A 26,366-nucleotide genomic window follows, 5' to 3' on the forward strand; every position below is an offset into this window, starting at 1 on the left:
GTGTATGTAAGTGTACATAATAACTTAAAATGAAATCTACAGGGGTTTTTTTTCCTGTTGGATGTCAATTTTGTTTTAGTATCATTTTGTAACTTCTTACTTAACCAAAGCCCTGACCTGGATAGCTCAACCTAGCCCAATCTCTTCAGATCTCAGAAGCTGAACAGGGTCGGCCCTGCTTGGTATTTGGATGGGAGACCACCAAGGAAGTCCAGGGTCACTACACAGAGGCAGATAATGGCAAGTAGGCAATTTGTGCTCCTATATTAGTAACTGTATATAATAAAAATGAAGAGAAAATAAAATTACCCATTTAAACAAGAAAGCTGTAGTATAATACACATCTATGGTGCTTGTAACTCATCCAAAGTGACTTACAACATCTTTCTCCTCTTCACCTTTTTATCCTCGCAACAACAATCCTGTGAGGTAGGTTAGGCTGGGAGAGAATGATTGGACTAAGGTAATCCAGTAACCTTCGAATTGGGATTTGAAACTGGGGCTGCCAGATACTAGTCAAACTCTCTAACCACTACACCAGGGGGTATAGTCAGCCCAGATGGAGGAAGCCAAAGAGACTTAATTATATATAAAACTAACATTGGCCTTTGTGTGCACTTTGAAATGTTATATTATTCTTTTCTGATAGTTATCAACAGTTGTTGTGGACTTTATGGTAGGCTCAGCCATAGATCAGACAAGCAAGAGAACAACAGTGATATTATAATCATGCAGCTGAGAGAGAGAGAGAGAGAGAGAGAGAGAGAGAGAGAGAGAGAGAGAGAGAGAGAGAGAGAGAGAGAGAGAGAGAGAGAGAGAGAGAGAGAGAGAGACATTCACTGAAGGGGATGGAATAAGTCCAAGCAGATCGGTATCTATCTGATCCTAGGGCTTTTCAAGCCAGTGAACACTTCTTTCCCACACATTCGCTGCAACTGAAGAGCCATATTTATTTAAATCTGAAGAACTTAAAATGCACGCATCTTCCCACAGTAGCATACCACTATGAAGCACTGTTTGTCTGATTGGTGATCAGTTTGTTGTGGAATTCATGGCAGGGATGGTATTTGAAACTAGATTAATTTCTGCTCAGTATAAGGAGTGCGTCTGTGCCTGTGCATAATGTCTGTCACTCACCCTTCCCCCTCCTTGTGACCATTGAGTTAAATGATAAGACATCAGGACCTGGCTACGTGTTGCATCCCGTGCAACAATTTTCCAGAACGTTAGTTCACAAATTCAGACTCAAGTTGCTGAGGCACAGTAGCCAGTGTTGTACATGGATGAAGCACCCCATGAGCAAAAAACAGTGGGTGCTACGAACTTCACTTGAAAATCAAAGTTTATAAAATCAAATGGACAAGCAAAGGGTTATAGGAAAGTGGTCACTAAAATGTGAGCAGTTTGATCTTCAATTTCCAAATTCAGTCACAAGGGGTCACTGCTGCCTAAGAAAATATTTAAGGAAGACTGAAAATCCAGAGCTCCTCCCTGAAAATTCTGCCTGTCGCAGTCACAATAGGGATCACGGACACTGAATACAAGATTCCTGGAACCTATCAAAGGATTTAATAAACACCATTTCGGAGATCAGTGGATTCTTTACACCTTTAAAGAAAGGGATTTATATTTTATTGAATGGACTCTGGTTGGTTTCATGTTTACGTTTGGCATGGTTGCTTGGAAGGCAGATTGCTTGATGAGGCGGCTGCTGCAGCTGGTTTTATTCCACACAGCCTGGGAAATGGGGAGCGGCCAGCTCCATTATTCCGTGCCGGAGGAATCCCAGCATGGCACTTTTGTGGGCCGCATCGCCCAGGATCTGGGGCTGGAGGTGAGTGAGCTGGTGCCTCGGATGTTCCGGATGGTTTCCAAAGACCACAAGGATTATTTGGAGGTAAATGTGCAGAATGGGATTTTGTTTGTTAATTCCAGGATAGACAGGGAGGAGCTGTGTGCCAAGAACCTTATTTGTACAATTCACTTGGAGGTGATTGTGGATAAACCTCTCAGGATCTTCCATGTAGAGGTGGAGATTAGGGACATAAATGACAATGCTCCCATTTTCTCTGCAAGTGAGCAAACCCTGAGCATAGCAGAATTTATAACAGCACCTGGTACTCAATTCCCATTAGAAGGAGCCTCCGATTTGGACATTGGCACTAATGCTTTGCTGACCTACAAGCTCAGTTCCAATGAATACTTCACTATAGAGCAGACATCAGATGAACACAATAAACCTTTAGCACTTGTTTTAAAGAAGCCGTTGGACAGGGAAGCAACCTCTATTCATCAGTTATTAGTGACAGCCACTGATGGGGGTCAACCACAGCTCACTGGCACAGTCCACCTAGTCATCATTGTGCTGGATACGAATGACAACCCTCCTGTCTTTAACCAGTCAGTTTACAGGGTAAAGTTGCTAGAAAATGCATCTGCTGGATCTCTTGTTATCGCACTCAATGCTACTGATTTAGATGAAGGAATTAATAAAGACATATCTTATTCTTTTAGTATCCATGTTTCACCAAATTTCCAAAAGATTTTTAGTATAAACTCCAACACAGGGGAAATCGAAGTAAATGGCAACGTGGATTTCGAAGATATTAATAGATTCGATCTACAGATTGTAGCAAAAGATAAAGGCAACCCTTCATTGTCTGGGCATTGCCAAGTGGTCATTGAGGTGCTAGATGTGAATGACAATGTGCCAGAGGTGTCCGTGTCATCCTTGTCCGTGCCAGTTCCAGAGGATGCTCCACCCGGCACAGTGGTGGCCTTGATCAGTGTCTCAGATAGAGACTCTGGAGCCAATGGGAAAATAAATTGCTCCTTATGGCCCCCCAAGTTCCCATTCAAACTGACGGCCACCTTCAAGAATTATTACTCGCTGGTACTCTCCGAGCCCTTAGATCGTGAGCAGGTAGCTGAGTATGGGTTGATCGTGAAGGTCCAAGACCAAGGGGATCCCCCACTATCCGCCAGCAGCAGACTGTTGGTGCCAATCAGTGACGTGAACGACAACACACCCACTTTTGCACAGCCCTCCTACACCGTCTTTGTGAAGGAGAACAACCCACCTGGGGCTCATATCTTTACAGTGTCTGCCTCGGACCCAGATGTGGCCGAGAACGCCTTGGTCAGCTACTGGCTGGATGAGAAACTGTGGCCACTGTCAAGCTACATCTCAGTGCATTCGGAGAGTGGGAAACTGTATGCCCTGCAGCCCTTGGATTATGAGGAGGTGAAGCTGCTGGAGTTCCAGGTGAGGGCCAAGGATGCCGGACTGCCCTCCTTGTGTGGCAATGTGACTGTACAAGTGTTTGTGGTGGACGAGAACGACAACGCACCTGTAGTGTCACAGCCAGTGGAGGAGCCTCCTGCTTTGCTAGCAATCCCAGCACCTTCTGGACACATGTTGGGCAAGATCCGTGCCCTTGATGCTGACTCAGGATACAATGCGTGGCTTCGCTATGAGCTGCATGAAGCAAACAGTGGTCCTTGGCGAGTGGGCCTGTACAGCGGTGAAATCAGCACCACACGCATCCTGGATGAGGTCGAGGGTGGGAGCAGCCTGAATCTGCTAGTTCTGGTGAAGGACCATGGCAAGCCTCCACTCTCAGCCACGGCCACTCTGAGTGTGTCTTTGGTGGCAAATACCCAGGCCATCAAAAGTGATGCCCGACTTCCCAGGACAGCAGGAAACGCAAAGCCCCTGGCAGACACCGCCAATCTCTATCTGATCATCGCCATCTGCTCGGTGTCCAGCTTATTCCTGCTGGTGATCCTTGTGTATGTGGCGCTACGATGCCAGAGCCAGGCCAATGAAGCAATGATGTACGGCCCTGGCACAGCCACGCTGGTGTGTGCCAGTGAAGTGGGCAGCTGGTCGTATTCCAATCGCCACAGCCACATCCTGGCGGGGGTGAGTGGGGAGCCTGGAGGCAAAAGCGACCTCATGGTCTTCAGCCCCAACATTCCTGCTTGTGCTGAGAATGGAAAACAGCAGGACTTGCTCTGCACAACGGTTAGTAATTAATTGTGATTTACTCCTGTCAGGTATTATGCTATATCTGTGACTCCAAATAAGTACTTGTTTTAGTAAATAACTACTGAATTAGAAAATATTTTAGTTAGGCTTAGTGTCAGTAATTATCCATTTTGAGTATGTAGATTAGCAAGTAACCCTCATTTTGGAGAAGTAATGGGATGGATCTTATCATTTTGTTCCATTGATTCCCACACATTCCTCTGTTGCAAGACCCATTCCACTGATGTAAAGAAGCTGTTACTTCCATAAATGGAAGCATCTTTGCACCATAGGAATATGCTGGTGCTGATTCAACAAAACAGTAAAATAAAACTATGATGCTTTCCTCAGTTCCCTGTTCACATGTGTCACACTTTGCTGTAGTAATGACCAAATTTGGTTTTTTATTATGGCGTGGGTTGCAAGTGGTCAGTAAGGTAATGTTAACAAATAACTGTGCTGGACTACATGCTGCTGCTATTACAGAGGAAGCTAGGGGAGGTAGAATCAGAATCTGAGGTAATTTCCCCCCCTTCCCCATCCCCTTCTGGAGTGATTCCCACCAACAACGTCTTTTCACAACACACACAAAAAAAGTTTATTGTCTCTTCTTCAGATGGGCTTTTGCTTAATGGTTTGAGAGTTAAGGAATGTTACAAGGTGAGAGCAGAGCTTCCGCTCTAGAATAATTACAATTTCACGCATGGCTTTACATATGGTTTTTCTTGGAACTTCTCACTGAACTTCTCTCAGAATCTTTACTTAGCTTGTTTATTGGGGTGTTTCTCCCAAATTCCTCACATCACTAACCATGTATTTCCTTGAGGCAATAGTACAGGATGCCTGTTCTGTTCCTGCCTCTATAGGCCCCTGAGCCCTGTGTACCTAAACTATGGTAGTCTGAGATCTTCACCTGGCAAACTATCCTCCTGGTAGTTTCCCCAAGTAAATGAGTTTGGTATTGGGTTAGCAGAAAGCAAAACTTTCTGAGAAGTTATTTAGTAGTGCTGAGAAGTTATTTAGTAGTTCCACATATCAGGAGAAAATAAGGGAAGTTTTCATTGTCTATGATCATGAAACATTCTTCCACTGACTGGAATAACAAATGTTCCAGGTTATCTGTTCATCAGCACTCTGAAAAGAACATCCCTTCTTTTTCTCTCCTTCCCCGATTTATTTCAATTAGTTAAAAGAAAAGAAAACAACCGAAGTTAGACACATAATCCAATTTTCTTGAAAAAAGAAAAGATAACAAGGGACATATGTATAGCATAACGATGTTTAAAATATTAAGAAATATTAAACATTAAATTGTGATGAAATAATAACTATTAAGTGGTGGTAATCATTATAATATATCTAAACAAAGATATCTAAAAATATTTTCCTGGTATTAGAAAATAAGTTTATACATTATTGTAGTCCACTCACTATTTCATTGACTGTTTTTCTCTTAAACACCTGTTGATACAATATAATACATGACATGAGATTTAGATCAGTTCGGTTATGTCCTCCTTTACTCCCCATTTTCTAAGAATAATATAAGTAATATGCTTTCTATTTGTCTTGAAATTCTTTGGTTGGTCTGTTTTTCACATAATGCCTTAGTTTCGCCATTACTGTGTACTCTGCTAGTTTGCTTTCCTAGTCTTTCTGCCATGGACAATCTTCTGATTTCCATTTTGTTGTAAATATAACTCTGGTCACCCTTATCATATATCTAAATAATTCATCCAAGACTTTTGGAATACTATTGGGCAAGATACCCAGTAGCATACGCTTCACATTCATAGCAAATTTGATTTTTAAAATTTTCTGGATTTCACCTTGTATTTCTTTCCAATACTTTTGTCTTTTTGCAAGTCTACCACATATGATAAAAGATACTATTCACTTCTTTAAATTTCCAACATTTCCCTATATAATTCTTATCCATTTTCTCAATATCCTTTGGTGTAATGTACCATTGATAAAACATCTTGAACCATTTTTCTCGAGTTAGTGTTTGGCTTTCTGTAAATTTTAAGTCCTTCATCCATAAGGTTTCCCAATGATGGAGATATAGCTCTTCTTCAATATTGCATCCAATCATACCTGTTTTGACTTGTTCTATTTCTGTATCAGATTGAAGTAATAGCTTATACATTCATCCTAATAAATGTTCATTTTGTATGTTATTAAATTTTCGAATTCTGTCAACTCCCTTTTTGCATCTCCTACTGTGTGAATCTTGAAAACTAGTTGGAAATATAATAACCATTGTACATTTTTAGTTTCATCTTTTAAGAATATCCTTTCTTGTGGGGAGGCCATTTTAAACTATGAAATATCTTACAACTTTAAGAAATCTTTATTACCCGGACATGTAGCCTTAAGAAAATTCTATGCAGTCATAGGTTAAAAGGGGAATGTTAGTATTTACATGCATTAAATGTTTAAAATAGACCATTATCAAAGAACTAATTACAGATCAGAATGCTGGATACCCAGAAGTGTTTGTGTTTGTTTTAAGAGTTTCTTTTGAATAATTTCCCCCACATACTACAAACTGGGTTTCAGAATGGTTGCTTTTGCAGTGGATCTTATAAATGTGTGCCGGATTAAACCACATAATGGAAGGGTTGGGGCTCAGTGGTAGAACATCAGCTTTGTATGCAGTAGGTCCCATGTTCAATTCCCGACATCTCTAGTTGAAAAGGTTCTAGTTGAAAAGACCCTGGAGAGCTACTGCCAATCAGAATAGACAGTACAGACCTTTATAGGCCAGTGGTCTGAATCAGTATAAGTTCATGAAGTCCAGATGTCCCACAACTTTCAGAAAAAGGATCGAAATGTTTAATGTACCCAAGACGCAGTCATATTCCATGAATATTACATTTCTAGAATGAAAGGAATCAAAAGCTTACCATGCACTGGAATTCAGATTTTGTTGAATGTGCATAGGAGACCTAAGTAGACCCCTGCTTCAGATGCCCCCATCATGTGAGGCTAGATGGGTCAATTGAAGAAGTTACCTTCTTGGTCATGGCACCAAAACTGTGGAATTACTTCCCCTGAGAAATGTGTCTGGGCCACATTATCATTATGTTCCACCTGTTGGCAAAGATCTTTTTGTTTTGTTTGGTATTCGATTACTGACCTTCCTTCCTGTGTAATTTTTTAATGGTTTATAATCGTTTTACATAAATGTACAATAACAAGTAAATAAATGTATACTAACAAGTAGTTAACCGTGGTTTTAGACTGGCAACCTAGTTCTGTGTATGCTTGCTTAGAAGCATGACTGGCCAAATACTGTGGGACTTACTTCCAAACCACTGTGCATCAAATTGCAGCTATGGCTGTAAAGAGGGCTGTTCTTCTTAGGGCAAGACAAATATGGGGGTGGGGCTGAGATTCAATGATAGATCATCTGTTTTGCATGCAGATCCCTGGTTCAATCCCCAGCATCTCCATTAATAAAGCAAGTTAACGTAGACGTTGATGTGAAAGACTTCTGCCTGGAGAGTTACTGCCGGTCAGAGAGGACGTGTCCCAACCTCCTCCTCTTTCTCCTCCTTCTTCCTTGTCCAAATGCCTCATGAAAGCTGCACACAAGACTAATATGCAGAAACTGATCCAGGAGGTCAGAAATGCTTGCTTACTCTTGTCAGTCATACTGCTATTAATTTATACTCATGATGGGACTCTGGCTTGATCTGTTCCATATGTTATACCTCCCTCCACCATGATCTGGTGTGGTCTGAAGTCTGTTGAAAAACTCTCAAGGTTGTTAGATTTTCCTAAAACCTTTTCAGTTGTACCAGGTCAACCAAATTTCAATACAAATCATACTGTCCACTTTCTGTAGCAAAGAGCCAAAAACAAATAGATATACCATAGTTTGTATATAACTCCCTTGCACAAAAATCCACCCCTTCCCTGTTTTTTTGGAGATGCAAATCACCTTAGAAATCACTGCTGTTTGTAGTCACAAACACTTACAGTATGGTGCGTACAAAGGAAATGGAGAATAAACCAGATGCTAAGTGAAGAAAACACATTGTGGGGCAGACAAGAGAAGTACCTCTTCTGCTCCTGAGTGAATAACAATTATACACAGCATATGCCATCAAGTTGCAAAGGACTCATGGTGACCCCAGCAAGGGGCTTTCAAGGCAAGTGAGAGGCAGAGGTAGTTCGCCATTGCAGGCCTCTGCAGAGTCTTCCTTGGTGATCTCTCATCGAAGTACTGACCCAGCTTAGCTTCTGAGATCTGCTGCCTTCCCTCTGAATAATAGTTATAGGCTATTCAAAATGTAGGAATTGGGAGGAGGTGAGTTACTCTTTTGAGAAGCTGGTGGCATTTCAAAACCCTTGAAAATTATTTTCTATCAGAAAGAGACAAGTGTGAATGGCTATACCCATATGAACCTACCCAATTACTCCAGCCATCTCCAGAGGCCCTGCTTTCGGTGCCCCTGCCATCTGAGGCTAGATTGGCCTTCTTGGTTATGGTGCCAAAACTTTGGAACTTTCTCCCCAGGGAGATTAATCTGTCTCCCTCTGTCATTGTCTTCTGCCAGCAGGTGAAGACTTTTTTTTTGTTTCGTTTGGGCTACTCCTAATAACTGCTATTGGTCCTCTTCCCTGTCGGTGTTTTTGTGGATTTATATCTATATCATGTTTTCAATTGTTGGAAGTATTTTACATATCTTTGTCTTTTAAACACTTTTAATGTCTGAAATGTTTTAATGTTTTCTGGCTTGGGGACCCTGAATTGGGGGGAAAGGCGGCATAGAAACATTTTAAATCAATAAAAAGTGAGAATGAGAAAAACAAAACAAAAAAAGGCAATTGATGGCAGTGTTATGAAAGCAACACCGTGTGTTCCTCCAGAAGAAATGCACAGGGAAATGTCATATGAAAAAGTCCAGCATCAGCAATCAGCATGGTGAGACCCCATGGACTGGCCCACAAATTGGCAGAGGGCCCGCCACTGACTAGAGATGCTGGGGACAGCATGAGTCCAAACCTCCTGCCACTCCCTGAGAAAGCTGTGGTTCTGGCCAGGCTTTCTTTCAGGGACAATACATGCTGTTCTCTTGGCTGCTGGGTGCGCCTTCCATCAGGAAATGGGAGGCTAATGCTCCTCCCATGATATAGAGGCAGCAGTTGGATCATCCCTTTCCAAGGGGCAGAAGTACCCTCTTCCACGTGTCTTTATTCGGTACATAACCAGCAAAGTTGCAAAAAGTCTAATACTCAGATATATCTAACCTGCCATCCAAATGCAATGGATGGGATACAACACCCCACAATAAAATTTGAAGCTGACTATAAATATAAAATACACATATAAAGCCCATCAAATCACCTAAATAAAGTTATCTTTACTAGGTAGCCCTTCATTTAATCACCACTTTATCTTTGCAAATTTTAAGGGCTGTAGCTAAAAATCTAGCACAATTCAATATAAACTCCGGGTTTGTCTCAAATAATAGTTTCTGGCTTATTTCGGCATTGGTAATTCCATGCCATCTCTTTATTATTGGAGAAATAAGCTTCATTCTACTTGCTTCATAAAACCTACAGTGCAATATGATATGGTCCATCAACTCGATCCTCCCTGATCCACAGGGACAAAACTGCTCTTCCAGTGGTACCTTTTTATACTGGCCTTCTGTTATGGCTGAGGGGAAAGTATCACATCTTGCCATTGTATATGCCCTACGGTGTGATGGGAACTCTTAAGAGTGAAAGATATAATGCTGAGGCGGCTATATATTTAGTTGTCTGTTAAGCCCAATATTTAGGAATACATGCAATGTCATTCTGCCTTTCTATATCATACAGCCTTTGCTTAACAATGTCCCTGGCCCTTTCAATCGGCATCATCTGTAAGGACTCAAATGAGAACCCAAGTAAGGTTATCCTATGATGAACAGCCTTAAGCCAGGCTGGACAGTAGTTGTCACTGAGAATTATGGAAGTAAAATCAGAGGAATTATGACATAGTCTTAACCAGGTGTTTATAGATCCTAAAACTACCCTAGCCTCTATTTTAATCAAATCTGATTCTAATCGAAGAGTAGCATTAGAGACACTAGATGGTACTCGAAAGATAGATCTTAAAATTTTTGATTGGATCTTTTCCAAAGTTGAGAGTCTTGTGGTAGAAGGGCCCAACAGGACCCCATACAAGAGTTGCGGGATTATCTTGGCTAAATATAGCTTAAGACCAACAGGGATGGAGTGTCCCCCTTTTGTTGCAACAAACTTTGCAATGGCAAGCGCTGATTTACGACTCTTATTAGCGTTGTACTCAAGGTGGGTCCTTTTTGCTCCTGTATCCTAAAACATTACCCCAAGATATTTGAAGGTTGGCACTTGTTCTAATCTATGCCCTTTTATGGCCCAGGAACTTATTTTGGGCTTCTTGCTGAAGACCATAACTTTAGTTTTCTGATAGTTGATCTCCAGTTGATTTTGATGATAGTAAAGATCAAGCTGTTTCAATGCACGTTTGAGGCCAACCTCCATTGGCAGAAGTATCTGGCGACAGCAGATGTGGAAAGCACCCTTCCTGTTGGGAAATAGGAAACTGCCCCATAGACATGTGTGCCACTGGGGTGATCTCCCATTTCTTGGTGGGGCATGTGCTCAGAGAGAGCAGAGTGTAACTCAGCGAGGGCAGAGCTGACTCAAGATGACCAAAAAGAGCATAAGCAAGGTGCCCTCTGCTTCTGGTGGGTTCCTCCCCTTCAGGAGATTGAAGTGGCTCCTGTATAATCGCAGCAGATGCTGGAGTGATCGCCCATTCCCAGTGTTCCCACTTGAGATCTACAATCTATGAGTGGCAAGCCAGCTTTCTACCTGGGGAATGGAGGTGGAATGAATGTTATTCCAGGAGCAGTATCAATAGCGGAATGGGGTTACAGGTTGCTTGCCCCCGAAACCCAGAGCCAGACCTGCAAATTATATTTTCTGATACCAAGAGCGACTAATGTCAGAGTGGGCACAACAGCAATATATTGCTTACTCATTATTATCATAAAGGAAAAGGAACAATGAAGGTCTGGTCCAGGCATTACATGACCACAGATTCACACAACTTTATATTTGGTTAGGATACCAAGGAACATCTGGCTCCCTGGTGACAGTGACTGGTATGATTCAGAAATTCACGGACATGAGGGTCACATTCACTATTTACAAGCTGAGCTGACATAATATTTGCTGAAACCTTAAAACAAAGCAAGGTATAATAGCTGAAGTAACCCAAGCTGTAAGAGAAGCTAAGATGAATTCATGAAGAGTCTCTCTGTGTTAAATGCTATCAAGTCGCTTCCGACTCATGGCGACCCTATTTTTTTAACCCTATAAGCCAGAAAAATAAAAATCCTTTCCTCTTATGATGTGGGCTCCTTTCTATGGAAGCTCCTGCTGGAATAAAGTGTTGTAAGCCTTTAAGGTCGTAAAAGATTCCTGGTCATTGTAGGCAAAGGAAATACATGCAACTGTCAGAGAGGGAGGCATATGGATGCAATCCTCTCAAACTACGAATATGAAAACAAATGCAAAGCTATGATTAGAAGCATTTCATTTGAAACTGTGTCTCCATTTCAAAATTCCGTCACAAGGGGTCACTGTTGTCTAAGGAAATATTTAAGGAAGACTGAAAAAACAGAGCTCCTCCCTGGGAGAGACTGAAAAGCCTGCCTGTCAGATCCACAACAGGAATATACCTCCAAAGGGATGCAACACAGCTGGAGAAAATTCATCTGATTTTGGAAACACCACTGTGGATGGGAGAGACCTAAAAAGAGCCAAGACCGGTGGGGCTTTGTGTCTGAGCTTGCCATGGTTGCTTGGCAGAAGGAGGATGGGGCGAAGCGGCTGCTGCAGCTGATCCTCCTGCACACAGCCTGGGAAATAGGGAGCGGCCAGCTCCATTATTCAGTGCCGGAGGAATCCCAGCACGGCTCTTTTGTGGGCCGCATCGCCCAGGATCTGGGGCTGGAGGTGAGTGAGCTGGTGCCTCGGATGTTCCGGATGGTTTCCAAAGGACAGGAAGACTATTTTCAGGTAAATGTGCAGAATGGGATTTTGTTTGTTAATTCCAGGATAGACAGGGAGGAGCTGTGTGCTGAGAACACGGACTGTGCCATCCACCTGGAGGTGATTGTGGATAAGCCCCTGAGGGTCTTCCATGTGGAGGTGGAGATCAAGGACATAAATGACAATGCTCCTGTGTTTTCAGTACATGAACAGATTTTGGCCATTGCTGAATCTAGGGTGGCAGGTTATCGTTTCCTACTAGCAGGGGCTTCTGATGCAGATATAGATGCCAATGCCCGGATAACCTACAAACTCAGCCCAAATGATTACTTCATTCTTGATTCAGGAAGTGAAGAGGACCAGAGTAAATCTCCAGCACTTGTATTAAAAGCTCCACTGGACAGGGAAGAAACCCCTCTGCACCGTTTATTGCTGACGGCCAGTGATGGGGGCAAGCCACAGCTCTCGGGCACAGTCCAGCTGGTGATCAATGTGCTGGATGCAAATGACAACCCCCCTGTATTCAACCAGTCAGTTTACAGGGTAAAGTTGCTGGAAAATGCAGCTGCTGGAACTCTGGTTATTAAACTGAACGCAACTGATGTAGACGACGGAATTAATAAGGAGATCTCTTACTCATTTAGTAAGCATGTTCCACCAAATTTCCAAAAGATTTTTAGCATAAACTCCAACACAGGTGAAGTAAAAGTAAATGGAAATGTGGATTTCGAAGATATTAATGTATTTAATCTACAGATTGTGGCTGAAGATAAAGGCAACCTTCCATTGTCTGGGTATTGCCAAGTGGTCATTGAGGTGCTGGATGTGAATGACAATGTGCCAGAGGTGTCCGTGTCATCCTTGTCCGTGCCAGTTCCAGAGGATGCTCCACCCGGGACAGTGGTGGCCTTGATCAGTGTCTCAGATAGAGACTCTGGAGCCAATGGGAAAATTAATTGCTCCTTGTGGCCCCCAAAGTTCCCATTCAAGCTGACGTCCACCTTCAAGAATTATTACTCGCTGGTACTCTCCGAGCCCTTAGATCGTGAGCAGGTAGCTGAGTATGGGTTGATCGTGAAGGTCCAAGACCAAGGGGACCCCCCACTGTCAGCCAGCAGTAGCCTGTTGGTGCCAATCAGTGACGTGAACGACAACACACCCACTTTTGCACAGCCCTCCTACACCGTCTTTGTGAAGGAGAACAACCCACCTGGGGCTCACATCTTCACAGTGTCTGCCTCGGACCCAGATGTGGCCGAGAACGCCTTGGTCAGCTACTGGCTGGATGAGAAGCTGTGGCCGCTGTCAAGCTACATCTCGGTGCATTCGGAGAGTGGGAAGCTGTATGCCCTGCAGCCCTTGGATTATGAGGAAGTGAAGATGCTGGAGTTCCAGGTGAGGGCCAAGGATGCTGGGCTGCCCTCCTTGTGTGGCAACGTGACCATCCAAGTCTTTGTCTTGGATGAGAATGACAATGCGCCTGCAGTGTCTGGTCTTGCGGAGGATAACCCCATTCTGGTGAAGGTCCCAGTGGCAGCTGGGCATGTGGTGGGCAAGATCCATGCCCTGGATGCTGACTCAGGCTACAATGCGTGGCTTCGCTATGAGTTGCATGATGCACCCAGAGGCCTATGGCGGGTGGGGCTTTACAGTGGTGAGATCAGTACCACACGTGCTCTGGAGGAGGCAGAGGGCAGTAATAGCCAGAGTCTGCTGGTTCTGGTGAAGGATCACGGCAAACCGGTACTGTCAACCACAGCAACGTTAAGTGTGTCACTGGTGGCCAGTTCCCAGGCTGCCCAGAGTGATGCCCACCTCTCTAGGAGGGGAGGGAGTGCAAAGCCCCTGGCAGACACTGCCAATCTCTACCTGATCATCGCCATCTGCTCGGTCTCCAGCTTGTTCTTACTGGTGATCCTCGTGTACGTGGCATTGCGGTGCCAGAGCCAGGCCAAGGAGGCAATGATGTACGGCCCTGGCACCGCCACACTGGTGTGTGCCAGTGAAGTGGGCAGCTGGTCGTATTCCAATCGCCACAGTCACATCCTGGCAGGGGTGAGTGGGGAGGCTGGTGGCAAAAGCGACCTCATGGTCTTCAGCCCGAACATTCCTGTTTTCTCCGAAAACGGAAAGGAGCTGGTCCCAAATGCATCTGGGCAGGTGAGTTGCATGGAACCATTATGATTCTTGAAATGCCTTTGGTTTAAGTTCATATGCTGTGCTGACTGCTGTTCCGTGAGGGAGATTTTAATTTTAATATTTTCTGTTTCTGCTGGTTTTATTCCTTGATGATCTTTTGAGAATTTAATTATTTCTTTTGCTGCTTTGTTTTTGTTGTTCATTACTGAATTTATATCATAGATGTATTTTATTATTTTCATGAATATAATCTATCTCATAAGCAACTTAGAGACTGTGGTTTAAATTAAAAGTGAAATGAATTAAATTAAACAAACAGGCAGGGAATCCCATTTTATTAAAAAAACAAAAACGGACAACAAAACCCACCGGACAAGAAGAACACAGCCATGGTGGGTGCAGGCTCATTCTGTTTTATTTACTTGTTTACATCACAGAATTAATGCTCATAAGGACTACCGCAATAACTACAAATTTACTTGAAGAAGCCCCTTGAGTAAAGTGGAATTTTTATTCTGAGTAATAAAAAATCTTTTTACCTATTGTGCACCATTGGCCTTGGCCTTATTTTGATTTCTTGTTTACATCCCACCATGTGATCAACTTATTTTCAAGACAATTTACAATTACAAAGTGCAAAGAATTCCAGTTACAAAGAATCAGCAGGGTCAGTCTTTGTTAATATTTGGATGGAAAACCAGCAAGAAATTCTAAGGTTGCTATGCAGAGGAAGGCAATGGCAAACCACTTCCGAATATCTCTTGTCTTGAAAACCCTAAGTCAGCTGCAACTTGATGACACTTTCCACCACAAGTTTTTAACATTTGTGGACCGTACACCCACATGGAAGGTCGGTTGTGACCTGTTGGGCACACCACAGGCATGGTTTAATGTAATGGCAAGAAAAGTTTAGTCTTGAGATGGACCTTGTGTAACATCAAAGTTCTGGATAATAACACATAATATCGACGGTATTATTCCCGCACTACTCTGAAGTTCCATGAAAGGGCAGCCATTTATTTATTTCATTCATTAAGCTATAGGAGACACCATTCAGATTTTTGGCCTTGGGCTCTGAAATATTGTGGGCTGTCTTTGTCATGGAGGGATCCATTTTCCTACAACTGCAAGAGAGTTGTGCGATGGCTTGTGGATTGTTGATTGAATTTGTTGGTTGCCTAGCAAATTTGTGGGTGCGTCTTATCTCAGACAGTCTCTCAGCTTCACACTGTGGATATTGAAATAATTCGATATGGATTTGTTTTTGTGCTGGATTTTTTGTGATGATATGGAAGAGGGTTTGGGGTATAAAAAAAGCTGAGCTGTTATCTTCCAGCCTTAGCTCACAACTGTTCTACGGAACCATTTCAGGTCAGAAAAATGGTGCAGGAGGAAGTGTTACCCCTATCCCCATCCCATGGTTACATGGTCTCATTCTGAGTCAAGGTACTGCTTTGCAGCTGTTTACTAAAAAAGAACAGTGGCAGTGCAATCCTATGCACAGTTACTCCAGACTAATGGAATAGCCCTGCATAGGATTGCACTGTTGGGAGCTCCAAATGCAAAATTCCCAGCATCTCGTCTAGTATGACCCTAAGTATTTTAAGTGCTGTTTTTTTATTCATATAAAGTTATATATATATATGGGGGGGGGTGAGTTGTCAGCAATTGCTTCTTTGAGTCAAATACTTTTTTTAGATAGGCAACTGAGAAAAAGCTAAATTGTTAAAACTTCACCATTATATAATTCGTATATTGAGAATAGGTTTATTGTATTTAATGAGGAGATGAAGAGAATGTAAGAACAGCTGTATTAATGGCATGTGCAGCCACAGCAGACTTAATAGAGCCCTGTTTCCCATCCTGAACTACACTGGACACTGGTCGTTTTATGCATGGGTACTTTCACTCATGTTCACCCTCCATCTGTCTCGGTTGTTCCTTGGAGTTATGCATGAGTTTCCCCTCCATTAGAGATTACCTCGCTGCCATCCCTCACAAATCCCGGGACTTCTAATCCCTCTATTAACCCGATTCTTCCCTCTCCCCTGAGCTAAGCCTGGGTGAAATCCCCGTACATAAGGCAAAGCGCGGGACACAGAAGGTTGGTTTCTCTCACAGCCAATTACAAAGCAGCATGTCAAGGGGTGGGGATTCAGATGGTTCCTGCTTCCTCGGAATTCTTTCTGGGCAGAAGGGTTTTAAAAATGAGGCTTGGGTCCCCCCCCCATTCCTTTCAAATAGCTCTGTTTTTTTGTTTTTGTTCTTAAAATGCTCTTAAATGCTTTTTTATGTGGCAATTGGACTTGGGGGGACTTTTTTTCTCCCTACAGCCGATTACAAAGCAGCATTTCAAGGGGCGGGAATTCAAATACTTCCTGATTTGAGCTTGGAGACTGCTGGTGCATAGACTTCCAACAGGAAATAGACTCCAGCCAGCAACGAACCTCAGGTAAAACCTCTGAGAAACAGAAGATCTCTGTGTCTCAAATATCCTCATTAAGGCCTCCTCCTCCTCCTCTACTTGGTCAGTCATTTAAACTCTGGTGCTTAACAGTGGAAACCTAAGCAGAGTCACAACCTTCTTAAGTCCATGGAAGTTTAAGGACTTTGAAGGATAAGACTCTGTATAGTCCTCTACTATATGTAACTTGACAAGCAGATGGGGGAACTGGATGGAGATGTGAGAAACATGTCTTTGTACATCTCTTTTATTAGTTCACTTTTCTCCAAAAACGTTAGAAGTCCTAAGAGCCCAGAACAGCAATATTTCAATTGCAGCTCTCTCTTACTCCTGGCTTACGTTTAAAAGGTTTTGATAATTGGCTGTTAATTATTTTTGCCAAAAGTGTGCTGAAAATCAACTTCTTACTGTATGAAGGACAAATCCTAATACCTTGACTGTTTCTTTCATGAAAGGATATTCTATTATGTCAAATGCCTTCTTGCCATTTATAAAATAGCAGACATAAAATAGTTGATGATAAATATTTGAGATGAATTCATTATGTTACTCACTTTCTTAACATTTTTCTTACGTTGTCTGTTATGACTGATATGTGTGTGTCTGTGAATATGTATATATACCTATTCCTAACAGTAAATTGGCTGGCCCCTGATTGGATAATGAAAGCAGCAAAATCAGGCCACCCATAGACAAGGTAAGGGTCACTGCCTACTTTAGGGGACTCCCCTGGTATTCTGAACAGTAAGAATTTGTAAATAAAGAGGAAATTAAATAATGCAAAGAATAAATTAAAAACAGAGTTTGTAAAATCACAAATAATCTCAGCAACAGCTTTCAGATATAGAGATGAACTTTTCTTGTTTATTATTGGCTATATAACCAAAATGCAAACATATACCATCAATTAAAATACATGGAGATAATGCATATTTATACTCCCTGGAAAGGAACACACAAAGGAGGGCCAGATGTGCAGCCTACCATCTGCCATATTAGAAGGGAGATTTAAGAAAATCCCCAGGGAGGAGAGACTTTGCCCATGTAACACAGGGGAGCTGGAAACCGTTGAGCATGTATTTTTTAGATGTCCCCTCTACAAGTCAGCCCGCTTCAATATTATTGACCCTTTGATTAGGGAAATGGGCTCTGTTGATGAGGGTGAATGGGCCAAAAGGTTTCTGCTGGGAGACAGCTCACCACTCATTTCCAAGCTTGCAAAATATTGTGCTGTAGCAATGAAGCTACATCGCCTCAATGTTCCCTAATCTGTGGAAGTGTAAAATTGGGTGATTCCTAATTTTGTTGGCCTTGGTTGTAAATGTCTACTCTGTATGGCCAATTTCTGTGGTATCTTTTTCATCTGGCATATTAGCTGCAAATAAAATTTATTTCTTTATTTACATGGAGATAAATATGCAACCTCCACAGAAGAGGAAGCAGAAGACTTTCTCAAATTTTATGCAGCGATATATAAGACATGAATCTTAAGATGGAGAATATTAAGAATGTTATAAGTAAATGAAAAATTCCAGCTGTCTAACAAGAACACAAGAGGCTCAATGGTAGAGCATTTGCTTTGCATGCAGAAGGTCCCAGGCTCTTATCCCCAACATCTCCTGTAGCAGGTGATGTGAAAGACTTCTATCTGAAATCTTGGAAAGCTGATGTAAGTCAGGGTAGATAGTATTGATATTGATAGACCAATGATCGAATTCAGTGTAAGGCAGCTTCATGTGCTCAAAACATAAAATAGACTAGAGATGCCTATTACTAGGAAATGAGAAGAGAAGGCAACAAAGATTAAAGTCATACAGAGCTTTGGGACCAAATGTCTATAGTAAATACATAAAGGATCAATTAACCCAAGGTCAGTGAGTTTGTACGCACATCATGTAAACATAATATAAGAAAAAGTACATTAACCCCAAAATCAGTTAAAGAATATCATGCCTCTACACAATGAGTAGATGTAAATGGCAAAAGACAAAAATAAATTTTAGGACATTACTAAACTTGCATTTTAGGACATTACTAAACTTTAGGACATTGGGAACTTGCAAGGAATAATGGGAGGGGGACAATTTGGAAAGTCGACACTTGCCCCTCACAATCTCCCCCTCCAGGACCACACAACCTCTCAGGGGCTTCAGCAGATTGTTTTTTTCCTACCCCCCCCCAAATGATATTCAACTGTTCTCAACATTCCATTTTCCTGAAACATTTTCAGTTTTCACAATATTATTTCTGTGTAAGGTAATTTTTCTATTGGTTAATTTATGACACCATATTTTTCTGCATACCTCAAGTATATTTTTCTGCATACCTCAAGTATATAGAACTCCCTGCATTGCCTGTTGGTAACCATTTTTGGCTCCCTTTGTTATTATAATGGGTATCAGTTACTTTATTACTCAGTACAGTAACTGGCTGGGGAATAATGATATAATAATAAGAATATTTTATTTATATTCCACCCTCCCCCATCAAGATAGGATCAGGGTGGATCACAACAAGGATAAACATAACATTAAATAAACCATGAAATTAAATAAAACAAATAAACACTCCTCATTACTACCAATTTATATTAAAACCGTATAGAAAGGGAGATGAAACAACATGCCCAACCTGCTTAACAGAGATGGGGGAGGCTGGGAAAAGACCTGAAGAAGAAAAGATAGCAGGAGGAGACTTCCAAACATTTCAGGTGTTTCAGGTGCCTCAGGTGCCCAGGCCAGTCGAAGAAAACCTTGCTGAAAACCATCACTGTCCTCAACCAAAGGCCTGGCAGAACATCTCTGTCTTGTAGGCCCTTCGGAAATGAACGAGGTTGGTCAGGGCCTGGGTCTAGGGTTGCCAACCTCCAGGTACTAGCTGGAGATCTTCTGCTATTACAACTGATCTCCAGCCGATAGAGATCCGTTCACCTGGAGAAAATGGCTGCTTTGGCAATTGGACTCTTTGGCATTGAAGTCCCTCCTCTCCCCAAACCCCACCTTCTTCAGGTGCTGCCCCAAAAACCTCCCGCCAGTGGTGAAGAGGGACCTGGCAACCCTACCTGGGTCTCCTAGGATAGAGAGTTCTATCAGGAAGGGGCCCCAGCCAAGACGGCCGTGGCCCTGGTTGAGAACAGCTGGATGGTCTTTGGGCCAGGGATCACCAGGAGATTGTCCAAAGCTAAACACAAGGCTCTCTGGGGGAATATAATGGGAAAGGCAGTCCCGTTATACCCCCCAGAGATAATAAACAACAATCATAAACAGGATTGTCTACACTCTTGGGTGCTTGAGCAGGCTGATTTTTTCTCCCCACCCCTTTTTTCTTTAAACAAAGCTCAGATTATCTCAAAGTTCCATCCCTTCTGGAGCATTTTCAGTCCTCATTAGGCCATTTGTGAGCCCCCCTCTTTTGGTTTTACAACATGCATTTTTTCCTGCATATTTAGGGACTCCCCTGTGTATGTAGAGAACCCTGCTTTGTCTGTGTGTGTGTATGAGGGGTCCCATTGTATGGCTTTCTTAATCTACATGGGAGTCAGCCAGTTAATTGCTAGATGTAAAGCTGGGTACCTGCAAGGAATCACATGAGGGAACAATTTAGAAACCCCACCCTGACTGTGAAATTTTACCTCCAGGCGTTCCTAAGCTTTCAGAAGCTTGAGCAGAAATTATTCCTACCCCCTTCCCATGAACTGCCAATAACTCTCAAAATTAGAACATATTTATTGCTCAAGAGGATATTTCTCTGTTGGGTTTTCCTTTAGCTAATTTCCTTTGGCTAATCTCTCTCTCTCTCTCTCTCTCTCTCTCTCTCTCTCTCTCCCTCTCTCTCTCGTTTCTTTTACAGTCTAACACTTTTTAATTTTTGTTCAAGATTCCCATTTTGGAGTAGATTGTTAGTCAAATTCCAATTATTTTTCGGGTGTAGCTCTGTTTAGGGTGGTACTGTACATCTTTTAAATTTTTAATAGTTTTGTTTTTTTCTTTTAAGAAGGTTATTCAGACCTGCAATATTTAAGGTAATACATTTTATTTGTATATTTATTTATTCTCAGAATGTATACCTCACCTTTCTACCTTCATCAGAGCCACCAATTCATCATCTTTGATAACAATATTGACTTTTATGAAAAATATAAAAGAAAGACTTCCTTTTGGCTCTTTTCTCGCAACTCTCTTATTTTCCCAAAGACACAATGCATTTTCACATTCAATATGTGTTATATAGTAAATCTCACACTGAAGCAATTATCTGCCCTACTTAGCTTTTATGGAGCGCTTAGCAAGGTTCAAAACACTTTATATATCTTACTCAATAGTTCTTACAACAACCTCTTACAATATGACTATCCTCATATTTGCTATTGGGTATTTGACACTACGTGGTTGGTAGCATAAAGCCAGTGAGTTTACTGCATAGTCAAGATTTGAATTGGGACTTTCTGGTTCAAAGTTCAGACTTAGACTCATGAGACACAGATCACATGTCTATAAAATGGAAATTGCAGGCTCCTGTAGCTTCAATTTGTCTTGGGACTATGCAGGGGAGACGGGTTTAACCTCTCTGTTGGATCTCCTTATTCCAAACTGTTTCCCTCACTGCTATTAACATTTCATAGGAAAAGATACTTGGAGAGTCCCATATGTAGATTCCCCCTCTTGTTTGTGGGTGGCCCTGTTTAATGACTTTCATCATCCACAGAAGGGCTAGCCAGTTTATTATTAGATATAGTGATGGAATTAGAATGATAAGGAGCACATAGGGAGGTATGAAGGAATTTGTAGTTGAAAATATGCCCCAATCCCAAATTAAACCTTATGTTTCTAAAAATGAAGGATTTCACATAGTTGCTTGCATTATCTATGAATCATTCAAGACAACACAAGTATTGGCAACGGATCCTCTCACATTGATTAGGATTTCAGCCACTGTTAGGTGACCCAATGATATTATTTTCACCTACAAATCTTTATCATTTGTAGGTTGCCTCATAGACATGGGTGCCATTGGGGTGATTTCCTTTTTCTTGGTGGGGCTGGTACTCAGAAGGAATCGAGTGTAAATTAGGGAATGTAGACCAAAAAAGACCACAAGGAAATCACTCTCTACTGCTGGTGGGTTGCTTCCCTTTCAGGAAATGGAAGTGGCTCCTGTACAATCATAGCTGATGCTGGGGCGATCTCCCATTTCCAGTGAGATCTACAGATGATGAGTAGCAAGCCAGATTCTACTTGGGGAATGGAGATGGAACAAAAGTTACTGCAGGAGCAGTACCGATAGGGGAATGAAGGGGGGCATTACAGATTGCTGCCCCCCAAACCTGGAGCCAGCCCTGCAAATTATGCTTTCTGAAACTATATATGGTAACAGAAAGTGGTTAATGTCAGCGTGGGAACAACAGCAACATACTGCTTTTTCATCATTATCATAATGGAACTGGAATGATAAAGGGCTGTTTCAGGCATTACATGACCACAAATTCACCCAACTTTACACTTGGTCAGGATACGAAGCAAAAGCTGGCTTCCCGGTGAGTAGGGCTGCCAACCTCCAGGTACTAGCTGGAGATCTCCTGCTATTACAATTGATCTCCAGCCAATAGAGAACAGTTCACCTGGAGAAAATGGCTGCTTTGGCAATTGGACTCTACGGCATTGAAGTCCCTCCCCTCCCCAAACCTCACCCTCCTCAGGCTCTGTCCCAAAAACCTCCTGCCGGTAGTGAAGAGGGACCTGACAAACCCTACTGGTGAGAGTTCCTTTTGGGTACAGAAATTTGTAGAAGTGCAATTTGCAGAAATTTGCACATATTATATGTTGACATAATATTTAGAGAAATCTCAGAACAAAACCAAACATAATATTTGAAGTGGCCCTGGCTGTAAAAGAAGCTAAGATGAATTCATAATGAATGTCTAGGCCAGCAAAAAAAAAAACAAAAAAAACAAACAAACACCTTTCCTCTGATGATGTGGGCTATAGTTCATGGAAGCCCCTGCAGGAATAAAATGTTGTAAGTCCTTAAGGTGCTACAAGACTCCAGGTCATTGTAGGCAAACAGAAGGATATAAATGCAGCTGTCAGAGAGGGAGACATCTGGATGCAATCCTCTCAAACTACGAATATGAAAACAAATGCAAAGCTATGATTAGAAGCATTTCATTTGAAACTGTTTCTCCATTTTAAAATTCCGTCACAAGGGGTCACTGTAGTCTAAGGAAATATTTAAGGAAGACCGAAAACACAGAGCTCCTCCCTTGGAGAGACTGAAAATCCTGCCTATCTGATCCACAACAGGAATCTATTTCCAAAGGGATGCAACACAGCCGGAAAAAATTCAATTGATTTTGGAAAGACCACTGTGGATGGGAAAGAGAGTCCTAAAATCAGCCAAGACCGGTGGAGCTTTGTGTCTGAGCTTGCCATGGTTGCTTGGCAGAAGGAGGATGGGGCGAAGCGGCTGCTGCAGCTGATCCTCCTGCACACAGCCTGGGAGGTGGGGAGCGGCCAGCTCCATTATTCAGTGCCGGAGGAATCCCAGCAAGGCTCTTTTGTGGGCCGCATCGCCCAGGATCTGGGGCTGGAGGTGAGTGAGCTGGTGCCTCGGATGTTCCGGATGGTTTCCAAAGGACAGGAAGACTATTTTCAGGTAAATGTGCAGAATGGGATTTTGTTTGTTAATTCCAGGATAGACAGGGAGGAGCTGTGTGCTGAGAACACGGACTGTGCCATCCACCTGGAGGTGATTGTGGATAAGCCCCTGAGGGTCTTCCATGTGGAGGTGGAGATCAAGGACATAAATGACAATGCTCCTGTGTTTCCAGTACATGAACAGATTTTGGCTGTTCCAGAATCTAGGCTAGCAGGTTCTCGTTTCCTACTAGCAGGGGCTTCTGATGCAGATATAGATGCCAATGCCCGGATAACCTACAAACTCAGTCCAAATGATTACTTTGTTCTCAATTCAGGAAGTGAAGAGGACCAGAATAAATCTCCAGTACTGATATTAAAAGTTCCGCTAGACAGGGAAGAAACCTCTCTGCATCATTTATTGCTGACGGCCAGTGATGGGGGCAAGCCACAGCTCTCGGGCACGGTCCAGCTGGTGATAAATGTGCTGGATACAAATGACAACCCCCCTGTATTCAACCAGTCAGTTTACCAGGTAAAGTTGCTGGAAAACACAGCCAATGGGACATTGGTTATTAAACTGAACGCAACTGATTTAGATGAAGGAATGAATAAGGAAATCTCCTATTTTTTTAGTAATAATGTACCATCAAGTTTCACTAGGATATTTAGCATCAGTTCTAACACTGGGGAACTTAGAGTGTTTGGCAAAGTGGATTTTGAGAGTGTTAATTTGTATGATCTTCAAGTTGTGGCAGAAGACAAAGGAAACTTTCCTTTGTCTGGGCATTGCAAAATTCTCATTGAAGTACTGGACATGAATGACAATGCGCCGGAAGTGACAGTGTCATCCTTGTCAGTGCCGGTGCCTGAGAACTCTCCACCAGGGACAGTGGTGGCCCTCATCAGTATCTCAGACAGGGACTCTGGGGCCAATGGGCAGGTGACCTGCTCACTATGGCCCTCTGGGCTCCCCTTCAAGCTGACGTCCACCTTCAAGAATTACTACTCACTCGTACTGGCTGAGCCACTGGATCGGGAGCAGGTGGCCGAGTATAGCTTGGTGGTGATAGCCCAAGACCAAGGGGACCCCCCACTGTCAGCCAGCAGCAGCCTGTTGGTGCCGATCAGTGATGTGAATGACAACACACCCACTTTTGCACAGCCCTCCTACACCATCTTTGTGAGGGAGAACAACCCACCTGGAGCTCACATCTTCACAGTGTCTGCCTCCGACCCAGATGTGGCCGAGAACTCCTTGGTCAGCTACTGGCTGGATGAGAAGCTCTGGCCACTGTCAAGCTACATCTCGGTGCATTCGGAGAGTGGGAAGCTGTATGCCCTGCAGCCCTTGGATTACGAGGAGGTGAAGCTGCTGGAGTTCCAGGTGAGGGCCAAGGATGCTGGGCTCCCCTCCTTGTGTGGCAATGTGACCATCCAAGTCTTTGTGTTGGATGAGAATGACAATGCGCCCGCAGTGTCTGGTCCAGCTGAAGATACAGTCACTCTGCTGAAGGTTCCAGTGGCAGCTGGACATGTGGTGGGCAAGATCCATGCCCTGGACGCTGATTCTGGCTACAATGCCTGGCTTCGCTATGAGTTGCATGATGTATCCAGCGGCCCATTGAGGGTAGGGCTTTACAGTGGTGAGATCAGTACCACACGTGCTCTGGATGAGGTAGAGGGCAGCAACAGCCAGAGTCTGCTGGTTCTGGTGAAGGATCACGGCAAACCGGTACTGTCAACCACAGCAACGTTCAGTGTGTCACTGGTGGCCAGTGCCCAGGCTGCCCAGAGTGATGCCCGCCTCTCTAAGACTGGAAGGGGTGCAAAGCCCCTGGCAGACACCGCCAACCTCTACCTGATCATCGCCATCTGCTCGGTCTCCAGCTTGTTCCTGCTGATGATCCTCGTGTACGTAGCGCTGCGATGCCAGAGCCAGGCCAAGGATGCAATGATGTATGGCCCTGGCACCGCCACGCTGGTGTGTGCCAGTGAAGTGGGCAGCTGGTCATATTCCAATCGCCACAGCCACATAATGGCGGGGGTGAGTGGGGAGGCTGGTGGCAAAAGCGACCTCATGGTCTTCAGCCCCAACATTCCTGTCTTCTCCGAGAACGGGAAGGAGCTGGTCCCAAATGCATCTGGGCAGGTGAGTTGCATGGAACCATTATGATTCTTGAAATAGCTTTGGTTTCAGTTCAAATGCTGTGCCAACAGCCCTTCCATGAGGGAGATTTTAATTTTAATATTTGCTGTTTCTGCTGGTATTAATCCTCGTTGATCTTTTGATATTTTAATTATTTGTCCCGCTGCTTTGTTGTTTTGTTTTCATTGCTGAATTTATAACATAGATGTGTTTTATCTCATAAGTAACTTAGAGACTGTGGTTTAAATTAAAAATGAAATGAAGTAAATTAAACAAACAGGCAGGGAATCCCATTTTATTAAAAAACAAAAAAACAAAAACAAAACAAAACCCATGGGCAATAAGAGCACAACCAGGGTGGTCGCAGGGTCATTCTGTTTTATTTACTTGTTTACATCACAGAATTTATGCTCATAAGGACTACTGCAATAACTACAGATTCTCCTGAAGAAAACACTTGGGCAAAATGCGTAGGGAATTTTTATTCTGAGTAATAAACCTATTGTGCACCATTGGCCTTGGCCTTATTTTCATTTCTTGTTTACATCCCACCATGTGATCATTTTATTTTCAAGACAATTTACAATTACGAAGTGCAAAGAATTCCAGTTACAAAGAGTCAGCAGGGTCAGCCTTTGTTAGTATTTGGATGGGAAACCAGCAAGAAATTCTAGGGTTGCTATGCAGAGTAAGGCAATGGCACACCACTTCCGAACATCTCTTGTCCTGAAAACCCTATGGAGTCTCCCTAAGTCAGCTGCAACTTGATGACACTTTCCACCACACGTTTTTAACATTTATGGACTGTACACCCACATGAAAGGTCGTTTGTGACCTGCTGGGCACACCACAGGCATGGTTTAATGTAATGGCAAGAAAAAGTTTAGTTTTGAGATGGACCTTGTGTAA

At 42.9% G+C, this 26,366-nt stretch overlaps 3 protein-coding genes across 4 annotated transcripts in view; all 3 read left to right on the forward strand.

Annotated features, from left to right (window-relative positions):
• Positions 1-1,672: 1,672 nt before the first annotated feature.
• Positions 1,673-26,366, forward strand: part of LOC130488870 (protocadherin alpha-7-like) — a 217,402-nt gene continuing 192,708 nt past the window's right edge. Inside the window, exons 1-2 of one of the 2 annotated variants that reach the window (XM_056862542.1) lie at positions 1,673-4,019; positions 5,305-5,315. In XM_056862542.1, coding sequence (XP_056718520.1) covers positions 1,673-4,019; positions 5,305-5,315 — 2,358 coding nt within the window. Of the gene's footprint in view, positions 4,028-5,304; positions 5,316-26,366 lie in introns of those variants that run through there. The other variant, XM_056862540.1, reaches the window with a different exon arrangement.
• Positions 11,876-14,257, forward strand: LOC130488909 (protocadherin alpha-5-like). The gene has a single exon (XM_056862589.1). The coding sequence runs from the start codon at positions 11,876-11,878 to the stop codon at positions 14,255-14,257; it is 2,382 nt and encodes a 793-aa protein (XP_056718567.1).
• Positions 23,102-25,484, forward strand: LOC130489171 (protocadherin alpha-5-like). The gene has a single exon (XM_056862906.1). The coding sequence runs from the start codon at positions 23,103-23,105 to the stop codon at positions 25,482-25,484; it is 2,382 nt and encodes a 793-aa protein (XP_056718884.1). The 5' UTR covers position 23,102.

Source organism: Euleptes europaea, chromosome 17 (assembly GCF_029931775.1).
Source record: "Euleptes europaea isolate rEulEur1 chromosome 17, rEulEur1.hap1, whole genome shotgun sequence".
Taxonomy (NCBI): Eukaryota; Metazoa; Chordata; class Lepidosauria; order Squamata; family Sphaerodactylidae; genus Euleptes; species Euleptes europaea.